Genomic DNA, 27,381 nt, shown 5'->3' with positions numbered 1-27,381 from the left:
TAACGTAAATTATTAGGAGCCATCTCAAAGATGTTAGCAAAGAGATTAGAGAAACATTGTTATACAAAATTCTCCGTTTTTCTAATGAGCATCTCAACGAGTCGGTTTACACTATTTTACATAGGCACTGAATTTTCTGTGGTCTTACATTAAATGCCTAATTGTCATGACTATTAGGGGTTACCCGCCGCAGTGGTCTAGTGGTTATAGTGCTTGACTGCTAACCCGTAGGTCGCGGCGGCTGCAATTTGATGCCCGTGTGCTTATATTTAAGTTATATAGCACCACATGGTCGAAATTTCCGGAGCCCTCCACTATGGCGTCTATCATTATCATATATCGTGGTTCTGTGGGACGTTAAACTCAACAATTATTATTATCATGGTAAAAATATAAAACAGCGCTTTCTTAAACACAAGACGAAGGAAGAAGAGACACACACGGTGCCGTGTGTGTCTCTACAAGTACGTGTATACTTATTCGCTGTGTTTGATACAGAACCGCTTTTCTGTTTTATGTTTTTCTTTTTTCATCATCAGCCTGTCTACGCCCAGTGCAGGGCAAAGGCCTCTCCCATGTTCCGCCAATCAACCCGGTCCTGTGCTTTCTGCTGCCACGTTATACTTACAAACTTCTTAATCTCATCTACCCACCTAATTTTCTGTCTCCCCCTCACGCGTTTACCATCTCTTGGAATCCAGTTAGTTACCCTTAATCACCACCGGTTATCCTGCCGACGTGCTACGTGCCCGGCCCATATCCATTTCTTCTTCTTGATTTCAACTATGATGTCCTTAACCCCCGTTTGTTCCCTGACCCACTCTGCTCTCTTCCTGTCTCTCAAGGTTACACCTATCATTTTCCTTTCCATCGCTCGCTGCGTCGTCCTCAATTTAAGTTGAACCCTCTTTGTAAGTCTCCAGGTTTCTGCTCCGTAGGTAAGTACCGGTAAGATGCAGCTGTTATATACCTTCCTCTTGAGGGATAGTGGTAGATTACCATTCATGATTTGATAATGCTTGCCGAATGAGCCCCATCCCATCCTTATTCTTCTAGTTATTTCACTCTCATGGTTAGGCTCCGCGGTTACTACCTGTCCTAAGTAGACGTACTCCTTTACAACTTCCAGTGTCTCGCCACCTATCGCAAAGCGCTGTTCTCTGCCAAGATTGTTCCACATTACTTTAGTTTTATGCATATTAATTTTCAGACCTACTTTCTACCTTCCGTATCCAGTTCAGTAATCATGAACTGTAATTTGTCTCCCGCGTTACTCATCAATGCAATGTCATCAGCGAATCTCATGTTACTGAGATATTCTCCATTAACTCTTATCCCTAATTCTTCCCAATCTAGGGCCCTGAAAACCTCCTGTGAACACGCGGTGAATAACATTGGAGAGATCGTGTCTCCCTGCCATACACCCTTCTTTATTGGGATTCTGTCGCTTTCTTTATAGAGGACTATAGTGGCTGTGGATCCGCTGTAGATTTCTTCCATTATGTTTATATAGGCTTCGTCAATGCCCTGATTCCGCAGTGCCTGCATGACTGCTGATGTCTCCACCGAATCAAATGCCTTCTCGTAATCTATGAAGGCTATGTATAGGGGTTGGTTGTATTCCGCGCATTTCTCTATCACCTGATTGATAGTATGAATATGGTCTGTTGTTGAGAAGCCTGTACGAAATCCTGCCAGGTCCCTTGGTTGATTGAACTCTAATGTCGTATTAATTCTGTTAGCAATTACTTTTGTAAATAGCTTGTAGACAACGGACAGTAAGCTTATGGGCCTGTAATTTTTCAGGTCCTTGACGTCCCCTTTCTTATGGATCAAGATGATGTTGGCATTCTTCCAAGATTCTGGTATCCTCCCCGTCGAGAGACACTTCGTATACAGGGTGGCCAGTTTTTCTAACATAATCTCTCCACCGTCTTTCAACAGGTCTGATGTTACCTGATCCTCACCAGCTGCTTTTCCTCTTTGCATTCCCTTTAGGGCTTTCTTTACTTCTCCTGTCAATACTGGTGGGATGTCAGATTCCTCTGCGCTATTACTGCTTCTTACGTTATCATCCTGACTGTCTCGGCTGCTGTACAGATCTCTGTAGAACTCTTCCGCTACCTCAACTATTCTATCCATATTGTTTGTGACCTTGCCTTCCTTGTCCCTTAATGCATACATCTGATTTTTGCCTATGCACAGTTTTGTCTTCATAGCTTTGAGGCTTCTTCCGTTCTTTAGAGCATGCTCAATTCTTTCCATATTATTTTTTCTTATGTCGGCTGCTTTACGCCTATTGATTAACTTCGAAAGCTCCGCCAGCTCTATTTTGTCTGTTGCACTTGAGGCTTTCATAGCTTGACGTTTCTTAATGAGGTTTTTCGTCTCTTGGGATAGCTTACCAGTGTCCTGTCTACCGACTGTACCGCCGACTTCCACTGCACACTCCTTAAAGGGGTGGTGTCATCACATTTCGAGGCTATAACAAGCCTGTTGTGGGTTTCCTCTGTATGCAAGGACACTCCACACGAAGGGTCGGACACGGCAAATGTTTAGAATATATTTTAATTCACTTCCAAAGTGTACCTAAATACTCATTCTCCCGATCGAAACCCATCGCTAGCACGCCAATACTGACGTAGATCTGTAGGATGGGCAACGAAAGTTGTAGTGACGTCACACCAAATCTGCTGTAGTAACGCGAGTGACCTCCGGACCCCCGCCACTTCTGCAACGTACGTACCAGCTGTAATGAACTAGAATATATTCTAGTTCACTATAGTCCCGGCAAAGCATCGGTTGCTACATCACTCGCCGAGTTTCGATCGCTTCATGGCTATGTGCGTCACAGCCTTGTGTGGTCACGTGACCACGCCTCCTACACTTCTACGTCACTGCCCAACCTCGGCGCCCAGAAACCGAAACCGAAAGTTGTCCAAGTCAAAAGGCGATATTAAATTATTTAGCGAGAACACATGAATCTTGGTGCGTGCATCATACTTCCTGGAGCTATAGGAAACGCTTACAGCAAAGAACGCGCAAGCCACAAATTTGGTGGCACCACCCCTTTAATGATACTAGTCAGATTATCATTTATTGTGTCAACACTAAGGTCGGTTTCCTCGGTTAAAGCTGCGTACCTATTCTGAAGTGAAACTCTGAATTCCTGTACTTTCCCTCTCAGAGCTAGTTCATTAATCGGCTTCTTGTGTATCAGTTTCTGCCGTTCCTTCCTCACATCTAGTTGAATTCTAGATCTTACCATTCTATGGTCACTGCGTCGGATTTTAACTACTTCCACATTCTGTACAATGCCCGGGTGGCCGCACATTAGTCTTCTCTAAATATTTTTACTGTTACTAATCACCAGGTAATCTGAGCTTAACCTTTTAAACACCGCACTATGAAGTAATAAGAAAAAAAAAACTGAAATTTATGTTGATAATTTGCATTGGCCTTCTAAATTAACTATGATAAAAAATACAGCCACATTCACAATGACTAAGCATGTTTTTTCGCATGTTTCATTTTTGGAACATTGGCGTTTCCCATATGCAAAACACACATTTTCTCTGGAACAACTTTTATTGACTTTTCAGTCAGGTTTCCCTACTCAGGATAACTGAAGAATAATATTTAGTGTCATACAATGTCTCTGAAAACTAAAAAAATTTGTAACAACACTTGACGAAAATTTCTTCTTTCATACTACTGGCTGTACTGCATTGAGCAATTCACAAACCGTGGTAAGCGGCAAAGCATTTCTTGTGCAGCCGCTTTTTGCACTGCTGGCACTGGTTCTTTGTATTCTTCTTGCATTCTGCGCACCTTCCCTGAGTCATTGAGATGTAGTGGCCATCAGTTTTTCTGCCCTCATGTCTTGGATGAACCCGAGGTCCAGGTCTCACAGTGAGTTTCTGCTTGAGCTGCAGCAAAGACATGGTGACGTCCCGCCGAAATGCGATGTGGGTCATGGCGGCATCAGTACCCTTGTGAAGCTCACAGTGGAGGAGCCATCGTGCGATGACAGCCATGTCATACCATTGCTGAAAAGGTTCCACCACCATTTTTTGCTTCTCAGTCTCGGTCGATAGCTGCCGAGGAGGCGGTCCGTCACGTCTACTCCCCCCATGCCCTCATTGTAATTTTTGATCAAATATGGTTGAGGAATGTCCTCCTTTTTGTTCGTGAGAAGCGTTTCGCACTTCCAACAGGCTGAGCTGGTTAGAAGAAACTGTGGCGACTGCATTGTCATTCAACCTGCATGCGTAGACCGCCCCATCACACTTCTAGTGGAAAGATCCTCTTTCTTCCTTTCCGACGTCTTTCAAGCTCTTCAGTGGACAACCACCAATTCTTGTATCTCGCACAGTCCCCGTCACTCGAATCCCCTGGTCAGCCAGTTTCATCAAGAGACCGTGCAAAGTGAAGAAGTTGTCAAAGTAGACTTGGTGCTGTTCCGGGGCTTCCAGGACAGATACCATATTACTAACAACCCTGATCCCGAGAGGTGTCTTGTCGTCCTTCTCGTTCCTCCCGCAGTATATTTCCATTGCATAGGGGTACCCATTCGAAGAGCACATCGTCCATATTTTATACCTAAATCGAATGGGTTTACCGCGAATGAACATTTTCCACGAATGGTGGCCATAACAGGGCACCAAAAATTTAAATTGCTACATTTTTCCCCAGCATCAATGAGTATGCGAAAACAAAAAATTTTAACATGCAATATATTGGAGAAGAAATAAAATATCAGGTTTCGTATGTTCCAATTTTCAAACATTGGCAAGGGAAAGGTTAAGTGGCAAAATAGTATGAATAGCGGCAGTTACCTGCAGCACTTTGTGCAATTATAGAACACGTCTGATGCATTTTCTGGGCTGCAGATGTTCTCTCATAAAAGAAAAATTCTTAGAAGATCGCGCAGTACTGAGTACGTCGCTAATGAATGCTTTACGCCAGAATATAAATAGAATATAAAAGTAATTGCAGTTTTATGTCCTCTACGTAAACAAGATGCGTTGCAAAGAATGTCACTACCAGCGTTCTCGCTGATGTACACCTGTCCAATGATCGGGTATTGCGAAAACCGTGATATGTTGATGAGCAAGGTAGAACTTAACATTATTTGCACCATTGTGCAGAGGCTTCTTATTGAAGTTCTTGTGATGGATAGCAGCCTGCTAGCTGGTCGGCGAGCAGATCATCGACTGCACCCAATTACAAAAGCAGCAAGCAAAAACCGTTATCAGCGAAGTGTATAAAGAGCTGTCATGGTAAGCAGCTAAAGCAACCGCAATAAGTTGTTTCGGATCAAAAGTAATATAGGAAAAGACATTTCGGCTCCCGTGGCGGGAGTCTTGTTCACTGTGAACAAGGCTCCCACCAGGTGAGCCGAAATGTCTATTTTGTACTCTTTTCTTATGGTCAGTGTCCTTTTAATTCTATCATGTTACTTCCTGACCAGATGGGCTGCTGTCAAAACCTCGATTTGAAAAGTAATGTACCTTCAGCAAGAAATATAAAACTTTTGAGATACTAACACACACTTCATTCAAATGAAACAATTGGTCGCAGTTAATAAACTTTCAAGTGAACATTCTTGTGCATCGGCGTTTAGTGCTACATTACCCATTTAGTGCTACATACAGGTATAGAATAACAAATTTCCTAATGTATCGAAGTATCTTAAGATACAATTGGAATGTATCATATTGGATACAGTTGGCATTGTGGTATCTTGTATCGTATCGCGATACAGTTTCAAAGTATCTTTGCCCAGCCCTGGTTTTATAGTAAGGGAGGAAAAACGAAAAATGCCAGGCCTGCGCTGAAACCGCAGCACAGTCACAGCGAAAGCTGGAAGAGCGGCGTTTCTAGAGCCCATTGTAAGCTCTCTTGGGGCTACTAATACAAGTACACTAGCAAGGTACCCACTGCGCCATAAATCACTATTTTTGTGAAGTTGGGAAGCACCTACTACATTCTGCGGAGAAGCCAGGCACTAGCTACATGTCTGTAAGGCATTATGTGCACTTTGTTGAAGCGACGACTGATGACGATGAAGAATTATGGCTCAGCCCTTTGTAATGGGTTTGGAAGCTTTAAACAGCCCACCAGTTATGTAATTTACATTGGGTGACGCCCGGTCGCTATTTCCCTCTCCCGCCATGCTATATAACATATGTTGATGTGGGAGAGAGGGGGGGGGGGGCGAAGAACTTTACTGAGACCCCGAGGAAATGGATCATGTACTTATGGGCTTCCTTGGCAACCAATACAAGTGCACTTGCGAGGAACCCACTACGCTATAAATCATTGTAATTTTTGAGAAGTAGGGAAGCAGGCACTATGCCATTTTTCATCATTCTACGGAGAGCCATGGTACCTGCTAAACACATGTAAGGCATCATGCGCACTTTGTTGATGCTGTGCCTGATGACGATGAAGATTTATGGCGGAACCCTTTGTAATGGGTTGGAAGCATTCAACAACTTACTCATTGCGCAATTCGCATTGTGTGACGCCTGGTTACAGGATTCGCGTTGTGCGACACTTGGTGCTTCTTTTACTCTTCTACCACGCTATATTGCATATGTTAATGTGGTTCCTTCCCGACATGAAGCTTGTATAGGGTCTTTCTGCAAAGCAGTTTCAAGCACCGGCATGGCTCAGAGGTTGAATACTGGGCTCCCACGCAGAGGGCCCAGGTTCGAACCTCGTTCCATCCTGGAATTTTTTTCTTATTTCGTTTTTTTTTCTTATTTCGAGCGATAGTGGTTACGGACACCGGCGGCGGCGGCAGCGGACAACTACGGCGCCAAAAACGGCCACTGAAATGATCTCATAACAGCTTTCGCTGTAAAAAACATGGCTGATCCCTCCATCATAGGAATTGGTATAACACGAAAGTAAAACGTGTCTTCACAGAAGTAGTGCTTATTGTGTAGTGATATATGAGAACCTGTACAACATATTCGTGTTTGGAAGCTATAACACCGTTTGACGTGGATGCACCCATGTTGACGCCTAGTGGCATGTCTCCATCGCGACAACTAACGCCCATGATCACGATTAAACCGTTGTGGTAGCTGAAGTTGTGAACATATATTTGGACACAGCAAATTGTGAATCCCGCGTAAAGATGACATCAACAAGCTCATAATCAACAATGGTACCCGATATGCACTTCTTCAAAAAGTCGTCAATTAAAGAGAGAAACAGCACGGTGTGCGTTTTCTAGTAATGGGTAACCGACGCCTTGCTCACACACGCACTACCGCACTGCGGTTCAGCGACACGGGAGGCAGAGATTCGTAGCTTGAGCCACAAACGTGTGCGTCCTGCTGGCCTCTGTCTCGCTCCACCAAGGCACGACATTCGCTCGTCTAAATCGTGTCCTTTCTGCAACGCGTATTGCAGTAGTTTTGTTAGTTGGTGCTCTTGCAATCGAAGCGGTCGGCGGTGGAGAAATCCCGTTGGTGCATGTGAAAGCTGCACTACTCTGATGAGCCGGCGGACACTAACACGAAGCAAAAGGCAAAGAACCTAACTGCATCTAGGGTGCCTCGGCGACGCCAGCACGGCCAGTGTCCCTCGCTGGTATCGAGACACTTTAACCATGACCTCCGATATCGCGCGTAATCTTGGAGTAAGCGCTAGTAAGTGTCGATCGTGACGCATTACTTCTTTTCACCTCTCACAGGTGGCGGCACCGCCCCGCTCCGCCCCACCTACCTACACCGCCAACAGAGAGCACCGTGTGAGAGAGAATGTGTGAAAGATATAAGGCGCGTTCGTGAAGTGTCCAGTATCTGCCAAGGTAGCTTGTCGGTTCAGTGTCGGGCGCTTATCGTTGTGGCCGCAAGGTCGTGGGTTCGATTCCCAGCAGCAGAGCTTTTTCTTAGTTTTTTATTTCTCACCTGTTAGCGTTGATTTTATTGTCATATCCATAACGGAAGTACTTGGTGGACCCCGGCATAAAACACTTTCATGTTAAAAAGGAAAAAGGAGCAGAAGGTACCCAAGGTGCATATGGTGGGTATGCATCCTGGGCACCTGCTGCCCTTTCCTTTTTGTTTTCATTCTCCTTTTCTCCTTAGCAGCATAAGCATGCTGCTAAGGAAGACAGTTGCTGACTTAGTAGCAGTTCAACCACTGCCACATACCGTTGCAACTGTCGCAGCGTCGGTTAACATGACTTGTACCGCAACGGCGGAAGCAGCGGCTATTGTGCTAGCCATTAGAACTAAAGAGGCGGAGAACACCTCCGTGCTAGTCCTGTCTGGTTCACAGGAGGCTTGTAGAATGTTTTTATGTGGAGGACTACTGAATGTTGCCTCGAGAATACTCGGCGACAAGCTGACACAGGACCATGCCATAATCTGGTGCCCAGGCCACGAGGGTATCTCGGGTAATGAGCTGGCGCGCACTTTAGCTCGTGATTTGACCAACCGAGCGAAGAAATACGGCAGTAAGCCTCACACTGCTCGCGATATACTGGAGCATCAGCGTAAGTCAAGACAGCGGTATGCCCCACTGCACAAATCACTTAAACTAGACCAAGCTTGCAGCCTTAGACAAATTCAGGTTAACAGCTATCCACACTTGGAAAGGCTTCATCATAAAAACCCCAATGTATATCCAAACCAATGTCTGTGGTGCAAGTCGAGACCAACGCTGCAACATGTCACATGGGAATGTCGGAACAAACCTATGGAGGCATAGTCGCCTCTGATACTCACGATGCTGGGGGAACCTTGGGAGGCCGTCCTCAACCGAACTGACCTGAAGACCTAAAGGGGTCTCTTGAATCAAGGCAGGCGAGCAGCGGCGACCACTGGTGTCCTGGAATGGGGAACCCACCCTTGAAATTTCCCCCTCCTATTTTTTAAAATTTATTATTTTTTTCTTTCTTTTTCTCATTAATAAACGTTGTATCCTCCTCCTGCTGACTTGTCGAAATATTGGCTTCAGCGACATTCCCTGTTCAAGGGTTTTTCATATCCTAAATGAGCACAGTATCACGCGTGTTATTCAATTTCTATGTATTGTATTAGTTGTGTTCATTTCTATAGTCAGCACGTACATTCCTCACAAGTGTACGCGAGGGTCTTCTTGGGCATGTTTGAGTGCTGTATGCACGTTCTTTACGTAAAGCGTTTTCTTTTGTTACAAAGTGTATGTTACAGCTGAATCCTGACATTCGCTGCTGCAGCGTGTAACAATAAAAACTTGGAGGATGCTTGGGCTTCGCCTTCAAGAGTGGAATGCAATAGCTTAATCAAGCCTTGTTCGCATTGTCTTTTTATTCGCTTCTCGGTGGACACCTTTGACCGTGCTGAAATGAACATCTGGGCGCCTAACATTGGCCATTTGAAAGTGTCCTAGAATCCCTGCTGCAAGTGCAGTTGCGAAGTGCCCACTATGCCATATGTCATCATTTTGGGAATTAGGGAAGTACCCACTTCGCGCACCAATGAAGCTGTACACTTTGTTGATGCTGTGGTTGACGATGATAATCAATTATGCCCGGGCACTTCGTAATCGATGGGCCTTTGAACCACCTACTCGTTGCGCTATTCACATGGTGTGACGCCTGGTGCTGTTCAGTGGTTTTGCCACGGAATATCTAAAATTTTTTAATGTGATTCGTCGCACTAATTGATGCCTGTATACTGCAAAATCCCAAGCAAGCGCTCCCCCTATGGTAAAAGATAATAGGACAAGATTTGTACGAGGGCCCTTGCTTGGTCACGGACCGACATTCAAGATGGCAGCGGAAGAGCCTCTAAGAAGAATGCACACCTGTGCTTCTAATCAAATGTTTTATTAAATACGCATGTATGCACTGTTTGTACTGAACTGGAGGGATTCTTCGTGTGAAATTTCATGTGTTATTACAAGGGGCAGAGACGTTCTTCAAATGTTCTGACAATTTGTGACAACTCAGAATACAGCCTCAAGGCACCACACTGTAAAAATACTAAGCAATCGTGCACATATCTAAAGACTTGGGTTCCTATCGTTGCTGCAGGATTCTGTAGCGGAGAACAGGTTGCAAAAAAATTGGCTGGAGGGAAGGGGAGGGGGATGCTTGCTCAGTCATTGGTGCGTATTTCAAATCTCCCAAAGAGTAAGGGGGCGCTTGCTCGGGTAGGGGCGCTTGCTTGGGATTTTACCATAAGATTTTTTTTTCCGCTCACGGACAATGTTAATTTTTGCTCACAACCAACGCCGCCAACACAGACGCTAGAATTTTCGCAAAATGAGCTCTTTAACGCTATTGCATTAATAATGTGCCATCATACTGTGCTAGGTCATGAAAACTGTTCTCATAAACTTGCTTTTCTTGATGATAATATTTACTGTTGTGCAGAGTTTTTTTCCCAAGTGTTTATGAAATCCTGTTTTTCTATTAGCACTCAGCCAAGAAGAGAATGCATTGGGACGTTTCCTGAAAGAATGTGGAAAACAGGACAAGACCCGAGCTGGCAAAATGATGGGTGCAACAGGAAAGACAATGAGCTACTCTGCGCAGCAAAGGTATGAACTGGGCCTACCAGTTCAGGCATGCTTTAGCTGTGGAAGATTCAAGAGAATAACTTATAGATTGTGGCCTAAATGTTTTTTGTCCTTGTCAATGCCATTGTTTTCTTTTATTTTCTTTATCAGTTTTAAGAAACACTGAATGACTCGTGTTATCCCCAAAACTGTGCAAGGACATAAAAAAAAAACACAGAATGCGCATTTTTTCTTTAACACGATGTCACCTGTGCCGCATCTCCAGTGCTTGTGGGTTTTAATTACTGCTTCACTATGACACCGTCGCTACCCTGTTTCCGTTGTTTTTGGGTGGCAGTTCAAATTCCAGCAAATAGTAAACTTTGACATGCAAAGCGGTATTTACCATCACACCAATACAAAGGGAATGCCTTTAATCATCATCAAGATAACGTTGAGCAATGGAAAGGCGGCCTTGAGAGCTGGTGAAAAACAGTTGCGGAATGTGCTAGAAAGTTGTGTTTTATGTTTATTGACCACATGCCATGTGCACATGCCACATATCTTCAATGTTTTGCTTTGACCTACAATGCACATGCGCGGGTAATAGGAGAGGATAAGGTTTCGGTATATATTTTTTTTTGAAGCAATAAAGCCTTCAGTTGTAAGCGCTCGTGTTGTGCCCTTTCTTGTCCCTGTCGTCTTAGCGCTTGTATTTTATAAGTGGGTCATTCCACGTCAACTGTTCCAATCGGGGTGCTCGACAAAAATCAATTTCTCTAAAAAAATCTGAGAAAATTACACACATAGAGACATTAGTAATACACTATTTTCCCAAAATGATTTTGGGGCAAAAATTTTTTGGGCACGTAAGTGCCATTTGAACTTCACGAAATGTTGGTAAACCAGGTACCAAAAAAAATTCGCTATATATCAACCGTTCCAGGCATTCATTCAATACTTGCTTTATTGCACTTTTTGAGCATCGTGATTTCATTGTAGGACAGTTCCTTGTAGTAGCTTTATATTTTTTACTCGTTAGCGTGTAGGTAATGTTGAGCAAATGTCGTGTTTTCGGGAATTCTTTTACAAAAGATAATTATCGATCAAATGCAGAAGTTAATTTTCTAAAACTCTTCATAAAACGTACTATCTCCTGAATTTTTTTTTTTACCTGTGTACGGCGCATAGGCTCTAAAATTAAATTCTGAACTTGGCAAAAACGCTACATTGGCCTATGTTGAGACGTCTGTAGCACCTTAAGGTGGTTCAAGAAGCAGAAAAGCGCATACGAATGAGAATCATAACGACTTTGTCCAGAGAAAGTTTAATCAAAGTAGTTTTTGTTTTAGTTGAGAAAAAAATTTTTGAAGTTTAGTCCCGCCATTACACTGTTTTGCTGTAGGGACATTACAAACCAACTGAATTTGCTGCATAAAAAAAGACATAGTGTATTCATAGCACGTGATTTTCAGTTTCTTTTGTGAGTATGTTATATTGTTTATTACATATCAATGTGATAATAAATAGATGTAAAAATATAACAATGCCATTGGCTTAGATGCCACAGTTCCCCCAATAATGAATTGCGTTGCTTATTGGATTGCTTACTCACACCGGAGGTGGCGGCGGCGGCATACAACTATGCCACAAAAATCGTCTGTTATTGTGATCTCATAACAGCTGTAAAACTGCATGTTACCAGACTGACAAATCCTACTTTAACCAAAAATCTGCTGCCTGCAACCACCCAAATTGGGATGTCAAAAATAGCTTGGCATATTCCCAGGCATTCGGGTGCAGTTTGTGCAAGGCAGTGGTTATACGTGTAATGGACCGGTTACATAAATATACAAAAAGAAGTGCGCATGGCATTGCCCCCATCTGAAAAAGCGTTGTCCCCATGCTTAAAACAGAATGTGGAAGGGGAAAAAATATCCATACACAAAGAAAGAACAATATTAAAGAAAGCAAAAAGTAGACTCCTCAGGTTCGCTAACGCGTTTAAAACGGTTTAAGGCGCGCGACGTGGATGACTTCAGGTTGAGTGTGGTGCCGCTGAGAGTTTGTAATGCCGTCCTGGATGACCTTGTAGTCCAGAGCGCTGAGACGTCAAAGCACCTTGTATGGGTTGTAGTATCACTGAAGAAGTTTTTCGCTGAGTTCACATCCTGCATATCAGTGTCCAGACCCAGACACGGTCGCCAGTCCGGCATTCCACGGAGCGTCGCCGAAGATTGTAACAGCGTATGTTGGTCGGCTGTCGGTCTTCTGCTGATTCTTGATGCGTAGGCGGGCGAGCTGTCGGACTTCTTTGGCATGCAACGTCCAGGTTGTCCTGGTCACTGACGGTCAACAGCATGGCGTCAAGCGTCGTCGAGGGCTCCTTCCATAAACTAGCTTGAACGGTGTCATGTGCGTTGTTTCTTGCACTGCTGTGTTATAAGCGAAGGTTATGTACGGAAGGATGCCATCTCAGGTCCTGTGTTCGACGTTGATGAACATTGCCAGCATGTAAGCGATGTTCTTATTTAGACGCTCAGTGAAGTCACCGGTCTGTGGGTGGTAGGCGGTAGATCGGCAGTGGCTTGTCTGGCTGTATCTCAAGGTCGCCTGAGTTAGGTCCGCAGTAAAGGGCATACCTCTGTCAGTGATGAGGACCTCTGGGGCACCATGACGCAGGACGATGTACTCAACGAAGAACTCGGCTACCTCGGCCGCACTGCCTTTGGGCCCTTGTTACGGCGTAAAGGGTGGGGTAGTCGGTAGCTATGATGATCCATTTTTTTTTCCGGAAGTCGACATTGGGAACAGCCCCAGTAAGTCCTTCCTGATTTGCTGGAACGGTCAGTGAGGTGGTTTGATGGGCTGCAGAAGTCTGGCTGTTCTAGTCGGCGGTGTCTTCCGTCACTGACAGTCTTGACAAGTCCTTACATAATGGGCGACGTGACGTTGGCAGTGATGCGAGGCCAGTAGTAGTTTTCTTGTATCCTCGTGAGTGTGCGGGAAAATCCAAGGCGTCCAGCCATCGGGTCGTCATACAAAGCTTCCAGAACATCTGCATGTAATGCTGAAAGTACTACGAGGAGGTACTTGGCTCAAAGTAATGAGGAGTTCTTTAGGAAAAGGCAGTTTTGCACGAAAAACGATGCCAGTCCTCGCTTGAATACCTTTGGAAGAACGTCGGTCTCTCCCTCGAGATATTCCACAAGACACCTAAGCTCAGGGTCGGTTCACTGTCGTTCAGCGAAGTCATCGGCACTTATGATTCCCAAAAAGCAGTCATCGTCCCGGTCGTCCTGCAGCGGCAGGTCGAGGGGGCACATCACAGGTAGTCGGCGTGGGAGTGCTCTCATCTGGACTTGTAAACAATGGTAATGTTGAATTCTTGAAGTCTCAGACTCTGTCGTGTGAGGCGGCCTGAAGGGTCCTTCAAGTTAGTTAGCCAATACAAGGTATGGGGGTCGCTCACAACTTTGAAAGGCCTGCTATAGAGGTAGGGGCAAAACTTGAATGTAGCCCAGGTGATGGCAAGGCGCTCTTTTCTGTTGTGGAATAGTTGTCTTGCGCCTTGGATAGTGACCGGCTAGCACAACTGATAACCCTTTCCAGTTTGTCAGTCCTTTGCAGTGTTGTACACGTTCCTCTAAAACAGGAACGAAAGCTCGTTCCTCGTTCCTTCCCAATCTTGGAACGAGTTCCCGTTACAAGTTCCTTCAATGCGAAAGGAACTCGTTGCAGTTACATTTCGAAAATTGGAACGTGTCGTTACATTAACGTTACATTTTAATATTTAATAAACATATAGTGCCGGATAACCCTGAAGCGACATAAAGTGAGCAATTTAAAGCTAACATTGAGCTACATATATTTTACGAATTTGACACCGCCGGCAGTACGTTATATGTAGATAAAATGAGTATTTATATGTAGATAAAATGAAAGACGAATTTTTTTGGAGACCACCCGCCATGTTACAGACATGTCTATCTGCAACTTTCGTGCTTGTCTATTACAAGTCCAGCACATGGGGCCATTTCCACGTCAGTCCTCAAATGCGCTGTCAGAATACTGCGCTTCAGATATTCAAATAAAAATTCCCACACATGCACCAATATAAATATATTAAGTTTCTTGCACAGGAAACCACATTGAAAAGAAAAATACATAGGATTTTAAGGAGTGCTGATTGGATATCGCAGTGTGAGTAGAAAATAATGTCCAGGATACATATTCGCAACCTAGTAAAGTCCCTCGTTCGCACTCAGCAAGAGTCGCATCTCGATTTTGGTATCCGACTGACAAACCTGTTTTCTCGTCAGCACTTGGTTGGCAGTGTTGAAGAGCCGTTCCATCAAGTGCTTGATGGTACTGCCGTGTTGTACACAAATAGTGGCTTCCCTGCTCCCCTGGCGGGCGCCTTAATGTGAAAACCAACAGCATAGTCAATTGACTGGCGAGCGGTAGATTCTTGCACCTCATGCGGTCGCCCATCCACCCTGTTTTGCATGATGCGTTGTGTGCGGGCGCCTGTTCAATGCCGAGGAGCGTTTACACAAGGAACGCCGTTCCTTATGCCGTTCCTACGTAAACGTAACGAGTTACCGTTACAGTTCCACCGATCCTCAATGGAACGGTGGCGTTCCTCCGTTCCTCCAAAAAGGAACTAGTTCCTGGAACGTCGTTCCTTGGAACACCGTTCCGTACAACACTGGTCCTCTGCACAAGGGCAGCGCCAAGTCCTATGCTGCTTGCGTCAGTGCCAATTTCTGTATCAGCGTATTCGTCGAAATGCGCAAGTATCAGAGGCATCTGGGGGCGTTCTTACAGTTCTTGAAATGTAGACAGTTCTTGAAATATTACAGTATTCAAATTCACTTCGATTCGGGTTTAAATTATTGGAAATTTCGAATTATTCGAAATGAACGAATAGGTGGATATTGTTAGTCCACATGTAACCCCCCTTTAAAGGTGGTTTCACTGCAGTGAAGGCGTGCTGTACCATGAATACACCTTTTCAGGGAAAATCTGCACTGCCGCGAAGCCCCACCTCAAGGTTAAATGAACATATTACCCTCACATCGATTCATCATTTTTTTAAGTTTAAAACTTTGTAATACTGGCTTATATGCTCTAAGTATAGTCAATTTTAAAACATAACATATTTTACAGGTTATCACTTGTATTCTACAGAAAGTCAAATCCTGCTACTATTCAAAGTGGCTTCCACTTTCTTTGAACCATAAAGAATGAATTTGCACATGCCTTGTTTCAATAAAAAAAGAAAATGGGCAGGTTAGTTGGGTCATAACAAGTATGCTCATTTTTATTTATAATATGTGATATATACTATTCGAATTTGATTTGAAATTATTCAACCAAATCACTATTCGCTTCGAATTCGCTTCGAACCTAAAATTTACTATTTGCACAAGCCTATTGAAATGCTTCGATTTGCACCGTTTCCCACTTGAATTCCACGTCGGTCTTCGTGAGGTGTGTTATTGGCTCGGCTATCCGTGAAAATTCCTTGACGAAGCGTCTGTAATAGGCACACAAGCCGAGAAATTGGCATATGGCCTTCTTGTCACTGGGTGGCGGGAAGGCAGCAATGGCAGCTGTTTTCTGCGGGTCGGGGTGCACTGCAGGCTTGCTAATGACTTGACCCAAAAACAAGACCTCCACCTACGCAAAGTGGCACTTTCCTGTCTTCAAGGTGAGTCTGGAGGTCTTGATTGCTTGAGGTACAACTTCAAGGCGCTGGAGGTCTTCGTCGATGTTTGAGGCAAACACGACGACAACGTCAAACTACGCGAGGCTAGTTTGCCACTTCAAGCCTGCCAGTACTGTATCCATAACGCATTGGAAAGTCGCAGGTGCCGAGCAAAGACCACAGGGCATGACCTTGAACTCGAAGAGGCCATCTGGTGTTGTAAGGCAGTCTTCTCATGATCTCTCTCATTGACTTTGATTTGCCAGTAGCTGGTCTTCCGATCCATTGACAAAAAGTACTTTGCGTTGTGGAGTCGATCCAAGGTGTCGTCTATCCGTGGGAGAGGATACACATCCTTCTTAGTGATTTTGTTCAGGCGACAATAATCCACGCAGAAGCGTAATGTTCCATCCTTCTTCACTAACGCCTCAGGAGACGCCCACGGATTCTTGGATGGCTGGATGATGTCATCGTGTAGCATTTTGTCTACTTGTTTCTTTACGGCCTCGCATTCTCGCGTCGAAACTGTGCGGGCTCTGACGGATTGGTCGGGCACTTTATTCTGTTATGATGCGATGTTTTGCAACTGGGATCTGTCGAATTCTTGACGACGAGGAAAAGCAGTCCTTGTATTGCAGGAGCAGGGTTTTGAGCTGTGCTTGTTTATGCTTTGGAAAGCTGGGATTGATGTCGAAGGCTGGTTGGGGCCCTCGTTCATTGAATCAGGTTTGGTAGCATCGAAGAGGGCGAAAGGTTTGCTGGCGTCCACTAAACCATCCATGTAGGCGACCGTTGTACCAATGTTGAGGTGCCTGTATTCGTGGCTGAAGTTTTTTACCTTCGCTTCCCATGACAGCTCGCTATGCCTCTTGCGACATAAATCTGACTGTTCAGGAGCAGCTGTTGGTCACCCTTGATGACACCTTCCAAGTCTGTGGGTTCTTCAGTGCCAACAGAAACGATCACGCTGGAGAGAGGCGGAACGGTGACCTGCTCCTCTATCACATTCAAGGCATGGTAACTGATTTTCCGATCCGGTGGTATGGCATTGTCTGTGGAAAGTGCAGCTGCCACGTCATGGCGTTGCGTAGCTAGAAGACGTCGCTATGAGAGTTCTAGATGCTATAGAAGCAGCTTCTTGCTGTGCGTGCTTGCATTTGTTTGTCCTTAAAGTGTCTCTCCATGTGGTGACATCGACATTTTTAATTTGCCATAGCAAAACAAATACAGCGAGAAATAAAGGGGAACCGGAAAGACTGATCTACACACAGCGCTGGTCTTTCTACATCGGTCTTTCTTGTCCTCGTTTATTTTGCACTTTGTTTGTTTGGTAATGGATTATCAACACGCCCAAGCTTCCACTCTAGATTGCCATAGCAGTAATGCCTAACACTTGTGTGTGAGGCTGCCACTGCGTACACAAGTGTGTTGATGAAAAGGCCTTATGCTTTTTAGCAGCCGACGTCGAACTACGTGACATGTAGAAGATAACCATCCTGAGACAAGGTACTGCTGGATTTTTGTTTGAATTGAATTAATAATAATAATAATTGCTGGGGTTTTGTATGCCAAAACCACAATAGGATTCCGAGGCATGCCATAGTGGGGGAGTGCAGGTTAATTTGGACCACCTGGGGTTAGTTAACGTGCCCCTAAATCTAAGCACATGGGTGTTCTTTGCATTTCGCCGTCATCGAAGCAGAGCTGCAGTGGCCAGGGTTATGCTGTAAAATTTGTATGTGTAAATGCAAGAACTCTCGATTGGGAACCATAAATACTACTTAGATCTAGCCTGCTCATTTCACAACTGCTTTTGCACTAAGTGCCAAGATGGCTTAATTTTCAGATTTGCTTGTTCTGCAGGCAAAATTCTCATTGGCAGCTTTGTGATGCCCCAGAATAACTGGGCAATTAACAGAAGAACGAGCTATGCAGACCGCCAACACACAATAGGGCCCACCATAACTTCTTGCGCAAGCGACGTTAATTTGTGGGTCAGCTATACTTACTTGTTGTGTAATGCATAATTGAAGCCCAACTTTAAATAGTAGGCTGGGATCAAGAAGCGTAGGTGTAGGTACGAGCACAAGTGAAATTGCAACACTTGACAGGAAGCCTTGGACGAACCATTGCTAACAATTCATGACTAAAGCTTTTAAACAACTCGCATAGTATATTATTTGGTCCATGCTTATCATTGCTATGTTCACTTAGCGAGCGCAGGGGAAAAAATGGGAGCGAAATATTTTTTTAATGGGAAACACCCACATGAACGGGTGACTGCCCTTCCAAACATGGCAGATTGGCCACCTTCTACTCACGGCGGCACCCCTGGCATCCGCTTTTGCCTTATATGAAACTTCGGTGGGAGTTTCATGACTGGAAGAAAAGTATTGAAAGACCCTGCTGCTACTAGTGGCTTCATTTTTTTTTTAACTTACAAATGTTTAGTGTTAGGCAGTCCTCATGGAGTCTGAATGATTTGTTATCTTATTTGTGTACATCTATTCTACTTATTTTGTTCTTCTTATGTCCCCCAACTGGTACTTTTGCCTTATAATTGCGAATGCCTTATATTAAAATAAATATGGTATATTAACAAGTTTAAGCAACAGTTTTTAACAGGACACCGTACAGAAATGTTAGGCTTTATTATATAATATTTGGGGTGCCACAATCATCAGTCATACTCTGAGCAAAATCTCGGTAAGTCTGAAGAGGCAGAAGTACTACGAAGGATCAAATAAAGTTTTCTGATGTCAAGATATGAGACGTTGGTTCACTTAGGGCTACTAGTTAAGAAAGTGCCCATGGCCTTGCATGTAAGCAGCTAGATGATAGAGGTGAAAAATAGGTCTATATTGTGAACGTTTCAGAAAGCATTTGTTTTGAATGCGTCTCATAACTTCTGGTGCATTGTTTTCTGAGTTCTTTTATTTATTAATTCCCTCTTGTTTTTTATGCAGTAATTGTTGCTAGTGTACATCAACTCATCACAAAGTTCAACATGTGAAGCAGTGGCATAGCCAGAAATCTTTTTCGTTGGGAGGGGGGGTTCAACCACCCTTTTTGCATGTTTGTGCATGCATGTGTACATACACACATGCAAAATTGAAATATTTGGGGGGTGGGATGTTGAACCCCCCCCCCCCCCTTCCCTGGCTACAACAGTACATGCTGGTAGACAGGTACAAAATAGGCAGTCCATTGGGGCTATATTGACCCTAAGGACCAATGATAAGGCTTTCCAGCTGTTTCAAGTTTGTGACTCTGGAAGTGATCCTAGCATTATGCATCCTTGTAGTATCGTTCTAGCTCGTTCCTCTGCATAATTATGTATGGTGTCCTAGTGGTTGTACTGTTTGTGCAGGCTGACCCTACGTGTGCCTCTGGTGCGCCTCTATCAGGAAGTGGAAACCTATCAATTCCGTGCTATTGCTGACACTCTGGCTACTGTTGAGAAGATGGAGCGGTCCAGGACAGACTACCGGGGGGCTCTGCTTTGGATGAAGGACATCTCGCAACAACTGGACCCTGACACGTACAAACAGTTGGAAAAGTTCCGAAAAGTGAGTTTGACATACTGCATTCTCATGCTTTACTTTGACTAATTGTTGAGTAATTATTACTACTGAAAAGACGGGCACATAAAAAGGAGGACAAACAAAACACACTGCTGCTGTCAACTGTTAACACTTTCATGACCGCAGGAAAAATGGTTGTTTTTGGGTTGTCCAGGAAATATTTTTTTCCTGCCACAGACATTTATTGATGCTAAAGTGTAGGGTTTCAAATGATAGAGAAAGAATTATTTCGAACAGTATCAATTTCAAACAACATTTATGTCAAATATTATCAAATAGTTATAAAAAAAATGCAACAAGAATAAATAAATTCTTAAGGAGATCAATGCTACTCAGCACAGGATAAACACTAAAATATTGAAATATACCTTCTGAAGGCAAGGCCCTCATAGAACAATACTGCGAATATAAACTATGTAAATATAAGAAAAGTTATTTACATTAGGGATGGGCGAATAGTGAATTTGAGGTTCGAAGCAAATCCGAAGCGAATAGTGATTTGGTCGAATAATTTCTAATCGAATAGTTCAAATAGCATGTACCACATATTATTATGAAAAATGAGCATTTTTGTCGTGACCCTTGCACAATATTTTTAAGGATTGGAACTAGGTATGAGTGAATGTCACTTTTTTGGTTTGAAATGAAGTGGAAGCAAGCTTGAATATTATCAAGATTTGAATAGCAGTAGAGTGCAAGTTATAAGGGGTGCAATACGTTACAATTTAAAAATTACTATTCTTAGCGCATATAAGCCCATATAATACGCTTTTAAACTTAAAAAAAAATATTTACACTTAACCTTGAAGTGTGGCTTCACGGCAGTGCAGATTTTCCCTGGATGGGTAGTTTCACGGCACAGCAACCCGACGCTGCTGTGAAACCACCTTTACAGGGGGTTATGTGCGGTCAAACATACATATATTCGTTCATTTCGAATACTTCGAAATTTCGAATAATATAAATTCGTATCGAAGTGAATTCGAGTACTTTAATATTCGTTCAAATATTTGAAATGCCCGAATATTCGCCCATCCCTAATTTTACATACATACAAAAATATAAGCACAAGTGCTTTTCATGCCACCGGGCAAAGCAGTTCTTCAACGCGGTGAAACAAAGGTTCGCTAACTGTGGGTTGGCTTTTCGAATATATGCTTCTTATTTGTGTAGTTGCATATCTCTCTGAAGACTTCTGCGGTGAAAAGCAACACGTAGAATCCTCCGCGCTGCACTCTGGAACGTTAGGTGAAGGTTCACTCCACACCGTCTTCTCGGAGATAACACCGCTCTTTCTACAGCCAGCACCAAATGCTCTCGCCCGAACAAAGTTGACACCTTGCAGATAAGAGCTGTGACCTTTAGTACGCACCGGATACGTTTACATCAACGCGCGGCAGTGATAAAACGGCCCGAGGAGAGAGCGAAACTTACCGGGGGATACCTGCTGATGTTCCAGGGCGGTTTGACGCACTATCGCCGTCCATACTGATGTCTAACGAATCGAAGTCGTCTTCCGTGTTTGTGCTGCCACCATCATCCAGAGATTGACGCCCAGATTCATCGGAATCTGTCAAAATTCGTCGTTTGTGTGGAGCACCCGCAAACGATGTCGACGCCACAACCGAAACCACAAGCGCTCACACCCCCGGCTGCGAAGGAGCTTTAAAAATCCCCCGTCAGCGGAAAAAAGAAACTCAAAAGCGAAACTGATAAAATACTGCCTCTTTTACATTTTAAATGGCATTAGCTGTCCAGAAGCGCTGACACAGCACCAGATTTAGAACTTGAAGTCATCGACAACATACTATCGATGGGAATAGGCGCGGTCACAAAAGTGTTAATTAGCAGGAATGGCACATAGATATACGATGACTGACCCTCTTAGGGAGTGACACACTTTATCGCAGATTAGTGTTTCAAAGGAAACTATTGTACAGCCTAATGTCATAGCAAATAAAATTAATGCGTTTTTTTTTTTTTTTCAATCTGTATTCACCAGAAGTGCCTTTAACAGACCCTTGCCACATTATCAATACGACAATCCAATGCCTGAAATAGACGTCAGTCAAGAAGGAATTTATTGCCTCTTGCAAAAACTATATGTAAAAAAGATGGCTGATCCCTCTGTCATAGGAATCGGTATACATGAAAGTGAAACATGTTGTCACAGAAGTAGTTGATTGTTTATAGTGCATTGGCATATGAGAGCTTGTACAGTGTCTATTGTTGTTTGGCATACATAGCACCGCTTGATGTGGAAACACCCACGTTGACGCCTAATGGCACGTCTCCGTATCGACGACTAAAGCCCGTGATCATGATTTAACCCTTGCGGTAACTGAAGTTCTTAACATATACGTGGACACCGCAGGATGAATCCCGTGCAAAGATGGCATCAACAAGCACATCATTAACACTGATATTCGATATGCACTCCTTCAAAGCGTCGTGAAGCGCGAAGAGAAACGCTACACGCGTCGTGTCTTCTCTCTAGCCTGGCGTATAATTTTCACAGGGCGAGCGGGGAACGCGGTGCGACAGCAAGGCAAATGTCGGAGAGCTATTTTTTGATATAGAAGGATGCTATGAGCGACGCTTGGCCTAATGTCACCACCTCGCGGTGTGTTAAAGCGTTATTACACTTCTAGTGGAAACGCGCCGAATGGGACGGTCGGCTTTTTTTTTTTTTTTTTTTGAGCCTGATGGCACACATGTCATCGCCCCGTTAAAAAGGGGACGCTCATAGCATCCGTCCATCCATCCAAGAACACTGGGAGAGCAAAGTGCGAAAGATAAAAGGCACGTTCATGTAGCATCCGTTATGTGTTTGGCAGTAGCTCACTGGGCTAAACGTCTGCTAGCCATCGTCGTGGGCCGAGAGGTCATGGGTTCGACTCCTGCAAACGGAACTTTTTTCTTATAGTCTTTTTTCTTTGCCATCTGATGGCGTTCATTTTGCCGACGTATTTCCATGACGAAAATACGTCATGAAAGTCTTGGTGGACCCCTGCATAAAACACTTTCGTGTTAAAAAACCCTGTGGTCCTGACCTTATATCGAATGCATTTTTGCAGAAAAGCACAGCTTGGATGTCAAAATACTTATATGTAATTTACAAGCAGTCTTGGAAACTTTGGTAATACCTGACGACTGACAACTGGCCAAAGTAATACCTGTGCATAAATCTGGCCCTAAACTCAAAGTTAATAACTACTGACCAGTTTCATTAACATGTGCGTGCAGTAAGTTCTTTGGACATATTATTTATAAAGCCTTAATATTGCATTTAGAGAATAATAACCTACTGTACAACCAGAAACATGGTTTCCGTTCGGGTTTGTCTACTATTACTCAGTTAGCTGAGATAAGCCATGATATAGCTGATGCAATAAATAATAGAAACCATATCGATGCCATTTTTAAAAAATTTCTCGAAGGCCTTTGATGTCGTTCCTTATCTAGACATTGTTACTAAACTAACTGCCATTGGAATACACAAAAGAGCAGTTTTGTGGATAAAGAACTATCTTGAAAACAGGAAGCAGTGTGTAGCTCTGAATGATTGTGTGTCTGATTACATTAACATTTTTTTCTGGCATACCACAAGGTTCAGTTCTTACTCCCCTCCTATTCCTGATCTACATCGATGATATTCAATCATGCGTTTATATGCCTGTACCAATGCGATTATTCACTGATGATTGTGTAGTGTACACAACAATAAATACCTAGCAGAATCAAGTGAAATAAATAGTTCCTTAGCTTCAGAGCTTCAGTGCAAAACTGGTGCAACTATATTGGAGGATGAAACTGAGTGCAGCTAAAACTGCTAGTGTCTCCTTCAAGCACAAGAAAAAGATCTTTAATTTCAGTACACAGTAAATAACATCCCGCTCAAAAAGTGCGACGAAGTCACATATCTCGGATTCACTCTCACAACGAAATTAAACTGGGAACCTCATATAAATAACATGTGAGAAGGCTCTAAGTAAGGTGCACTTTTTGAGAAGAAAACTAAAAACACGTCTGCTAGCAGCATTTCCAAGGCTGTGTGGTACCTTGTGCACATGGTATCATGTCTGGTTTATGCTGGTCCTTAGTACAATGGCTGTTGGATAAGTGAGCCTTCTGTTATCTTGTGTACTTCTGAATATGAATTGTTAAACACCCATCCTAGGTGTACTGTTCGAACATGTTGTCTTTATGGATACATTTTTGGAGAATTCATAACAGCATTCATTAATGTCCACCGACTCTTTCAGCTTATAAACAGTTGAAAGTATATAGTAATGCTCATGCTCACCCACTCTCTATGCATGCATCATTACTGAACCAGCACATTAAGTAAAGCACACCAGGAAAAAATGTCTGCATAAATGTGGCAGGGCTTTTGTGGGATAAAGTGCTTTCTTGATCAAGTTGTCAGGAGGAGCTCCTTTCTAAAACGTAACTATGCACCTATGTACCATGCGTTATAGCTGAAGTGTCTGAAAGTGCCTAAACATATTAATATGGTTGGTAGATACATGAGCGATTATTTTGGAATGACTATAGCCATGTTGCTGGACTTTTATCAACTTTACATTTAGACAGCTAACAAAATGTGGCAGTTACTGTTTTAAGTAAAAGATGAAAGTTCTGCATTGTAATGAGAGTGTGTGTGTATTCCATGTCTACTTAGAAGGAGGGAATGCTGAACGAGTTACAATTTCATTATTTTATTTTTTTTGCTATCCACTCGAGATACACAAGATAGTAATACTATACCCCTAGCTGCTTCTGACTGAATAAGTTCCAGCTTATTTGGCACCTTAAATGCCAAATAAGCTTTAGGTATGATCACGCACAACATATTTTCTAACATAAGAGGCCGCTAGGTAGGGGCTCTTGAATAGTTGAAATTTCTAATATGGGGGGGGGGGGGGGGAATGGAATAGTCCATGCTGTTTGAGTTGTATTTGATTCGAGAATTAATTATGCAAGGTTGTCAATAACAGTGTTCATTTCTTTTGGTTATACAGTATGCCCCAGCTAGGTCAGGCCAAGCTAAATAAAAAAAGAGGCCAGAAGATACGATGATGGGATGAAAGGTGTTTTCGTAGGAACAGCCTTGTGCAGACTGGTGAATATTTCTGTTAACATTGACTACTTCATTAGTGAAATTTAGTTACGAAGATTACTAATAGCTTGCCTAATTGCCTAACCTCGCATGCCAAATTGTACATCGCATTCAAAAGCATCATGAGCAGTTGTTTCTAGCTTGCTCCGTCTTCCCTAGTTATTTTTTCCACATTTCAAAGTCGTGGGACAAAATGTGAACAAGGGTGCAAACTGAGCGCGTGACAGCAGCACCCTGGAAAGTGGATTTAAGAAAGCAACTCTATTAGATGGCTTTAGTTAGCCACAGTGGTAAGGTGATAAGGCAGTGGTTTAGTTGTTGGCTGCTGCTATGAACTAGAAGCTACGTGATGGTGTGTATAAAAGCCATGTGCTGCTTAGGTTGACAATAAGAAGTCATACGAAATCCTGGTTTAAGCTGCTTTAAAGGACAACTCCGGCGATTTTTTGACCATGTCAAAGTAATGGTGCTTTTATGTTCCTGAGACGCTTCTGTCACGGGTCTGATAGCAGAAATACTTGGCAAATTGGACAATAATTTTAAATAAGCAATAAAGCGCAACACTGCAACTGAAACCCAAGCGAGTAGTACTGTCTTCGCGTGGCGTATAAGTCGGCAAAACTGGAAATTGTGCAAGGCATGCCAGTCCCGCCAGGGCGTAGTGTGAAAGCTGCGAAAGCGGCGAAGAGCAGATGCTCAGGGGAAAGGTGACCCTGTCGCAACAGCTGTACCATGTCTGTGACTGACCGTGCTACATGCACAAGCTGCTGTCGGAAAATGACAGCTGCGATTAGGACGCATTTGGAGGCCAACTAAAATCGCAATTCCGCTTCGATGAAGTAGAACACACCTGTTTAGTTATTTGCTTGCCTGGTTGAGCATTCCACCACCAGATGGCGCCACCTGTCCAGGCGGCTAAAGTTTGTGGGGCCGCAATCGGGTAAAATGCTATGGCTGACAAGTTTGTGGACTAATAGCATCTTCGACTGGTCATTTTCGAGTGCTCCGCAGGCGCTGAACAAAGTATGTAAAATAGCAACTAACCATTGCTATAACATTATCGTGTCAAAACATAATCAGGAAGGAGAAACATGACTTGCGTACCTGCTTGTTTTCATTGAAAAGGTTTAAAGCTGTTGAATTCAACAGTTTCAAAAACAGTCAGAGCGCTCTCAAACGACCAGTCGAAGATGCTATAACTAAAGCTTCTTAATATTGCTGTGGGAAGAGTGCATAAGTTTGGCAATAGCAACGTTCAAAATCGCGTTGTTTGGGCCGAAGGAATTTAATACCGTATATACTCGCATAATGATCGCACTTTTTTTTTTTCAAAAAAATTGACGCCAACTTCGGGGTGCGATCATTACGCGGGGTAAATTTTTCGTGAAACAATATTCTGAGCACCGAAAACGCAATGAAGTCGCTAATCTGAATTCTTACGATAGCTATCATGAACATAACCAAAAATAAAAGTAGAGTAAGGCTTACCTTTGTAATAAAATGCACGCATTACGCAGGAGCTACATGCATGGAACACTGCCCTTTTATTTTTGAACTCTCTGACCCCCTAACGTTCATTCTGAGTCCGAAGCGTCACTGGCGTCAGTGTCGTCGCCGCACGATTCCCTGTCGGAATCGGCAGTGTCTTCACTGTCCCACAGACGGTCATCTTCTGTCCCGTCGAGCGCGTTGGAAATGCCAGTCTTCTTAAAGCTCTTGACGACCACCTCGTCGGAAATGGTACTCCACGCTTCGAGAATCCATGAGCAGAGGACTTCCACGGAGGGTCTCCTGATTTTGCCACTTGGCGTGAAATCGTGGTCGCCCGCCGCCATCCACTCTGCGTACAGCCTCCGGACGTTGTCCTTGAACGGTTTGTTCAGTGACACGTCCAGAGGCTGTAGCAGCGAAGTTAGACCCCCAGGGATCACTGCGATTTCCGTGCGCCGCTCCTTCAGCTCGATACGGACACTGTCAACGAGATGGCCCCGAAAGCTGTCCAGCACAAGAAGTGAAGGAAGCAGAAGCGCTCCTGCTCTTCGCCCCCAAACCGTCTTGATCCAATCGACCATGAGGTCTGCCGTCATCCACCCTTTTGCTTGAGCGCGGATGTGGATGCCACGGGGAAAGTTTCCCTTCGGAATTGTTTTCCGCTTCAGAATCACGTACGGCGGCAGCTTCCGCCCGTCTGCCGTCACTGCGAGCATCACGGTGCACCGCTGCTTCTCCGCACCACACGTTTTCACGAGCACACTTCGAGCACCTTTCTCGTTCACAGTAGTGCTTCGAGGCATGTCAAACGTCAACGGCGTTTGGTCGGCGTTGCCTATCTGTGACAGCAGGAAACCGTTCTTCTGGCGTATCCTCGTGACGAACCTGTGAAAATCGATCACTTTGTCTTCGTACGCGGATGGAAGTCGCTGGCACAATGGCGTCCGCCGCCTCAGCGACAG

General features: G+C 43.9%; 1 protein-coding gene across 6 annotated transcripts in view; it reads left to right on the top strand.

Annotated features, from left to right (window-relative positions):
- The window catches only part of LOC119379344 (islet cell autoantigen 1), a 77,599-nt gene that overhangs the window by 11,265 nt on the left and 38,953 nt on the right, over positions 1-27,381 (top strand). For all 6 annotated transcript variants that reach the window (XM_037648631.2, XM_037648628.2, XM_037648635.2 and 3 more), the window contains 2 exons: positions 10,428-10,551; positions 19,593-19,791. In XM_037648631.2, the coding sequence (XP_037504559.1) occupies positions 10,428-10,551; positions 19,593-19,791 (323 nt within the window). The remainder of the gene's footprint in view (positions 1-10,427; positions 10,552-19,592; positions 19,792-27,381) is intronic.

The sequence above is a fragment of the Rhipicephalus sanguineus genome, chromosome 1 (genome assembly GCF_013339695.2).
Source record: "Rhipicephalus sanguineus isolate Rsan-2018 chromosome 1, BIME_Rsan_1.4, whole genome shotgun sequence".
NCBI lineage: Eukaryota > Metazoa > Arthropoda > Arachnida > Ixodida > Ixodidae > Rhipicephalus > Rhipicephalus sanguineus.
The sequence above is the reverse complement of the archived record's forward strand: the minus strand, read 5'-3'. Positions and strand labels throughout refer to the sequence as shown.